Below are 6,518 nucleotides of genomic sequence, written 5' to 3'. Positions count from 1 at the left end.
CAACTATCTATCTTGGACACATAAATCCCTTTTCTTTTTCTTTTTTTTTTAATCTCATAGTTACCGAGGAATTTGAGTAGTGTAACACGATTTTGATAAAAGTGTCAAAATACCTACCATGCAACAAGTGTCAGCTACATAGTACATTCCAGACAGATTAACTACTGTACTACTAATTGACTATATGCCACGGAGGAGGCGGGACTTCCGACTTTCGGGTTTTCACCCATCAAGCTTTTTTCCGTTTCCGGTTTGTGACGTGTGGGCCGCGTCCCAGTACTTGTGCTTCCGCCTTTGTTCCCCTCGGTTGCGCGTTCAACGGGTGCGAGGCTGCGAGTGTGTAATGTCTGTCTCAGTGTCCGAAGCATTTCAGATAGCCCGCCGATGTTTTGGGGGCGCAGGGGTGGGGGTGCGAGTGTTGGAACGCGGCCAGCAGTGACCGGAAACGGCGCTGATGTGTAAAATCCGGAAGTCGGAAGTCCATGGCATCTACCCTATTGTATTACTTTTGGTCACATTATTGGATTATATATATGTTTAATATTTTTTTCTTTGTTACAGGCTCACAAGTTAACCCATTTTTAATACAATAAGACCATGTTTCTTAATTATAGTTGTGTTTCTATATTAAACCTGGGGAAATCACAGTAAGGTAACAAACACAAACTTAGTTACGGTAGTTTGAGACACAAATATATTTGTAAATACGACTTGCAGTTCCGTTCTCTAATAATTAATCATTTTAGAGTTATAGCTATTTGTTTTATAGTCATGTTTCAACATTGAACAAACCCATTTTGTCGAAATAAGCCATAAACATGAACATCATCGGATAACACCGTCGTGTACTTCAGGCTCCTCTCTGAATGGTCGCTTTGGTAAACGGGAAGTAAAAGACCGCTAGTCGCGTTTCTGATTGGTCCGTTTGGTAAACAGGAAGTGCACCACTAGCCCGCCCGCTCACATTAGCAGGACGATTGTATGCAGACATCTGTGCGTGACAAATAATTATACGTCAATATTCCAAGGTGCGTAGCTTTATTTGCAAATATTACTCATTTACTCGAAATTTTGCGCGTTTGTGCTAGCTCCATCGATGCTTTAAATAGGTCAGCGTAGCTAGCTAATGTACTGAGATGTCGACTGCATCATGAATGAATGAATGAATAAATAGCTCAACTATTTTTTGACGTCTTTGATCTGTTCAGAGAGCGATGCAACTACGCCTAGCATCAAAGAAACCCAGCGCGTGCTAAACTGGATTAACGAAATATTTGGTGATGTTGTGAATGTGTTTATGTGGATATGTGCGTTCCAGGGCGAGGAGGAGAGGACTTTCGAGCTGCCAACATGTCAAGCAAAAGGGCCAAGGGTAAGAACACCAAGAAACGTCCTCAGCGGGCCACCTCCAATGTGTTTGCCATGTTCGACCAGTCCCAGATTCAGGAGTTCAAGGAGGCCTTCAACATGATTGACCAAAACAGGGATGGCTTCATCGACAAGGAGGACCTGCACGACATGTTGGCTTCTCTAGGTAGACGTAAACACAAAAACAACAGGACTTTATGACTAGGTAACACACTGTTGGTTTTCTTTAGGTAAAAACCCCACTGATGAATACCTGGAGGCCATGATGAACGAAGCCCCAGGTCCCATAAACTTCACCATGTTCCTCACCATGTTTGGGGAGAAGCTGAACGGCACTGACCCAGAGGATGTCATCCGCAATGCCTTCGCCTGCTTTGACGAAGAAGGCACTGGTGAGTGCGTTCAAAGGGACACGTCTAATGCTCTGACCTGGAGCGAGTTGCCAAAAAATGGGTACCCGCCACCAGAAATTTCACCAAGGAGAATTTGATAACCTTTATTATTCCCACAGTAAAGTAAACTTACCAAATTAATTTGTTTCAGGTGCAAACCTGATGCTGCTGTGAAATCTTGATTAACTGTACAGGTGATGAGCAACATTATTAACAGTCATACCAGTATACAGTCCTAAGAAGGACTGATGTAAATAAGGATGAATAGGAAGGAACTACCTTTAGAACAATACTGCCACCTAGTGGGGTTTACAATGTATTGCTTGTGTTAATGAGCTTTGTTTCATGTAAAAATGTATTAGTAATTGATTTATATCATAGATGATTCACTATATTGTAGGATTTTGTAGTGATTTTCCAAACTGACTGTCACTGCAAAGCAATAAGTAAAAAACAAATATAATACAGAATGACCAAACTTTGAGATGTCACATTGAATAAAAGATGCGAAACTGTCTTGAGTTACACAACTGTATGTCTACAGTAATGTAAACATCGTTAGTTAATTAAAACAAATTGAATTCCTCCACTTCTAGTCAAGGATAGACACGGTCGCCAGTGCACTTTCAAATGCGTTATTGAACAAAATAACAAAATAAACACAAGCACATATTTACACACAACATTAAATAGTTTAGTGTAACCAGTCCTCCTATTAAGTACCTGAAACCCAAAACTTGGGTAAAAGAACAAGTGTGATAAAAGAAAGTATCTTTGGTAGAAGTAAAAGTCATCGTGTACAATATTGCTCGAGTAAATGTCTTAAGGGTATCTGACATTTGCTGTTAAAAGTAACTTTCGGATTTTTAAATGCACTCAAGTATTGTAGGTATTTATTAATTTGATATATTATTTTTTTTAGGCAAGTGTTTATCATTTTTATTTATTTAATTTACTTCCCTTCCTTGTTATCACCATTGTAGTCGTTTTGGTCATTGTCTGAACATGTGCTTCCATTGCTTGCGATTTTATTTTACTGCAAAAAGTACCGAAGATTGGTTAGGCGTTAGGGCCAATGCATCGGAGTAAAATCCCAGTGGTGCCTTGAGATACGAGTGAGTTGATTTAACAAGCTTTCGAGATACTACTTAGCATTAGGACAATTTTTGGGGGGCGTGCAAGCCCAAACTTGACATACGATCACTGTGTGATGGCAGCAAATTCAATTCAACTCACTTCACTTATAAGCAGCACTTTGGCAATTTCCATTCATTTCAATGGGGAAAGAATTTGAGATACAAGTGTTTTGAGTTACGTGTGTTTGGTGGTCACAAAACAAATGAAACAGCACCACTGTATTCATTTTATTTAGATGGTTATGTAGAGAAGTCAAAGTTGCCAGAATTATAAAGAAGGAAGTACAGATACTAGTACAGTAAAATATTTTTACTCAGTTACAATACCAGATTGCGTGTTAACAAGGTGGTCTCCTGTGGCTACTGCAGGTATGATCCAGGAGGAACAGCTGCGTGAGCTGCTGACCACCATGGGCGACAGATTAACGGACGAGGAGGTGGACGAGCTCTTCCGGGAGGCGCCCATCGACAAGAAGGGCAATTTCAACTACATGGCGTTCACGCGTATCCTCAAGCACGGCGCCAAGGACAAAGACGATTAGCCACTGACCCAACCAACCAAACACTGGAGTTTTTCTGTGTATGTTATCATGTGTTTTGTATAGCCCACCGGAAGGAAGGTTGTCATGTAGCTGCTTTCTGCTTATTTGCACAACACTAAGAATGTGTATAAAGTTTACCATATGTACCACTGTGCGTGTCACTGTGACTGTTTAATGGATCACCTCTTGATACAACAGGCATTTAGCCACATTTTAACACTGAGCCCAAGGTTATTTTCATCAATGAAAACAAAATAACTTAATACTAAAAATTGAAAAAAATATTTTCATTAATGAAATAAAATTAAACACAAATGCCCCCCAAAAATAAAAATAATTGAAACTACATTTTACATTTACAAAACTATAATCATAGCAAACGGGCTTTTTTAAAATGGTAAATTTATTGTATTTATTTCGGAAGTACAACACAGCCATTAGCCGAAAGGAAGGAAGAGTCGAGACAAGTCCTTTTAACTGTGTCTCACATACAAGCGACATCATGTAGCGATGGCCCATACGAACTTCCGTGTTTGTTGTGGCTCAGATAGTTCCCCTGCTTTTGTCACTTTACAGAAACATGACGCTAGGTAACAAGTGCTCTCTTTTTTTGCTTCATATCGCTGGCGTCGTTTTTACATTTGTTCACACATCACCAAAGAGAGCAAGCCATTTTCAGCACATTAGAGCAGTCAAAAAGTTGTAAAATAACAGCCACACGCGTGGGCTGGCCAACAGAATATATTTAATAAACAACAAAACAAATTGTGACCTAGTCAAAATGAGGTTTCAGACCAAGCCCAGCAAGATCTATAAAATATCTATTTACCAAAAAAACTAAAAGTACAGTGGGTTTAATATACAATAATACAAGCTACAAATCCACTTCAGAAGTTGGCAAGCATGGATGGAAAGCACGGCCATCCTAACTTTAGGCTTGTGATGCATCGATCCAACTTTAGACGTATTATTTATATTTAAGTGTATTTTATTATGCACTGCAGTTATCAAAGTCTGTGGAGTGTCGACTGCAGTACCTGTATTGGATTTAAAGTACCACTGATTGTCACACCAAACTAAGTGGGGCGAAATTCATTCTCTGCATTTGACCCATCCCCTGAGGGAGCGATGAGCAGCAAGAAACACACCCAGGAATCATTTGGTGATCTAACCCCCCAATTCCAACCCTGAATGCTGAGTGTCAAGGAGGGAGGCAAATGGGTGCCATTTTTATAGTCTTTTGTATGAGCCGGCCGGGGATTGAACCCACGACCTCTTAGTCACAGGGCGGACACTACCACAAGGCCACTGAGCTGGTTTGTGGATGGTGAGAGTGTTAAAAACACTTTTAGGACCCTGTAGGTAGAAAAGCTCTATACAAGTGAAAGTACATTTACATGTTTGTTTTTAAAATTATATTTGGGTTGAATTTTTACTACACTATGCTTTCTGTTATTTTTAAAATCTTGCACACAAGAAATACACAACATAAAATCTAATACTGAAACTAATCAAAACCTAAACTCAAATTTATGTTAATCTAACTTGGTCTAAAAAGAAGCCCAACACTTGGCGAGTTCAGGAAGTCATCTGTCGCCACTGAGCGGCTACTGAAGTTCCATCCATTCATTTTCTTTACCGCTTGTCCTCACAAGGGTCGCGGGGTTGCTGGAGCCTATCCCAGCTGGCTTCGGGCAGTAGGCGGGGTACACCCTGAACTGGTTGCCAGTCAATTGCAGGGCACACAGAGACGAACAATCATACTCACAATCACACCTATGGACAATTTGGAGTGTCCAATCAACCTGCCATGCATGTTTTTGGAATGTGGGAGGAAACCGGAGTACCCGGAGAAAACCCACGCAAGCACGGGGAGAACACGCAAACTCCACCCAGGAAGGCCGAAGCCCGGACTCAATCTCACGTCCTCAGCACTGGGAGGCGGACGTGCTAACCAGTCATACACCGTGCCGCGCTACTGAAGTTGTACAGTAGACGAAAATGTTTGACACGTGGGTTTTATGGCGCAAGTGGGTTTTGTGCTGGGCACACAAGTGAAAAGAAAATCTGATGTCAAAAATATGTGTACTGCATTACTTTTTAATGTTTTTTATGTTGTTGTTTGTGAGTCAGTCGGATTTGAATTATCAACCAAAATAAGTTAAAAAATAATGTAAAGTAAAACTCATATCAAGTCAAACAACTGAATTGATTTGTGCTGTCAGCATAGTAAAACCTTAAGGCCATGAAAAAGCAAGTTGAGCAAAGCAGTGCTTTTGCCGGCATTTTGTGGCATCTATATGCAATTACAAACTGAGTGGCAGGCGCTTGATTGTAAAACTAAGTGTGAACCTAGTAATTACCATTTCTGTGTAATTTTTATAGTCGTGACATTTTTTTGGTTTCTGTTATTAAAGAAAATAGTTTTCGAGTTTCAGAATTAGCCTCTAAATAATGCCTACCCCTGGAGAACCCACGGGGTCAAATTTGGCCCCTATAAATTCTGCTACTCAAATAAAGACCTTTTTATTTTTTTTTATTTTTACAAATTTAACTTCAAAAGTCCAGAGTGCCACTTCTGACCCCTGCATGGGGCCATCTAGTGAATGAATATTGCACTTACATGAGCCAGAGTGGTGGTGACAAGATGGCTGGCAACATGCTGTTTTGTTGAGCTGGAAATCAATCCAAACAAAACCATCTTCTCAGCAAACCATCAGATGGTAAAATTGTGTTTCTTTTGTTAATCTATTTCATATCATGTTGCAGAATGCCTAGGAGTATGTTTTATATATATATTTTGATAAATTAGCAACTCTGAGCTGGTTAAAAAAAAGGGTTAAAATTGAAAAAACATATTTTGGTGTTCAGTGAACTTATAGCAGTCATTTAATGTATAATTCATAATTTTCCAAAGAAGAAAAAGGTTCTTGAGTTTTCCAGGGTTAAGACTAAGAACATCCTCAATCAAATTAAGATGGAAACCAGAAATTGATTTGACTGAATTTGAGTTGTCTGCCTATTGCATTTGAACACTTTAAAATAAAATGCAAAATATGAAGAAAACACTGAATTCACAC

The 6,518-nt window shown here is 39.7% G+C and overlaps 1 protein-coding gene across 1 annotated transcript; it reads left to right on the top strand.

Annotated features, from left to right (window-relative positions):
- Positions 1-891: 891 nt before the first annotated feature.
- On the top strand, positions 892-3,587 carry myl12.2 (myosin, light chain 12, genome duplicate 2). The gene is made up of 4 exons (XM_077559324.1): positions 892-1,028; positions 1,319-1,534; positions 1,599-1,760; positions 3,266-3,587. The coding sequence occupies exons 2-4, from the start codon at positions 1,351-1,353 to the stop codon at positions 3,436-3,438; spliced, it is 519 nt and encodes a 172-aa protein (XP_077415450.1). The 5' UTR covers positions 892-1,028; positions 1,319-1,350; the 3' UTR covers positions 3,439-3,587.
- Positions 3,588-6,518: the final 2,931 nt, after the last annotated feature.

This window comes from Vanacampus margaritifer, chromosome 2 (genome assembly GCF_051991255.1).
Source record: "Vanacampus margaritifer isolate UIUO_Vmar chromosome 2, RoL_Vmar_1.0, whole genome shotgun sequence".
NCBI lineage: Eukaryota > Metazoa > Chordata > Actinopteri > Syngnathiformes > Syngnathidae > Vanacampus > Vanacampus margaritifer.
This window is presented reverse-complemented; position numbering and strand designations above follow the sequence as displayed.

Bases quoted from the DNA above. Each gene is read 5' to 3' on its own strand.
- myl12.2 (XM_077559324.1), top strand. From the start codon at position 1,351: ATGTCAAGCAAAAGGGCCAAGGGTAAGAACACCAAGAAACGTCCTCAG. The intron at 1,535-1,598 runs GTAGACGTAAAC...GGTTTTCTTTAG, and splicing joins CGACATGTTGGCTTCTCTAG to GTAAAAACCCCACTGATGAA. The intron at 1,761-3,265 runs GTGAGTGCGTTC...TGGCTACTGCAG, and splicing joins CTTTGACGAAGAAGGCACTG to GTATGATCCAGGAGGAACAG.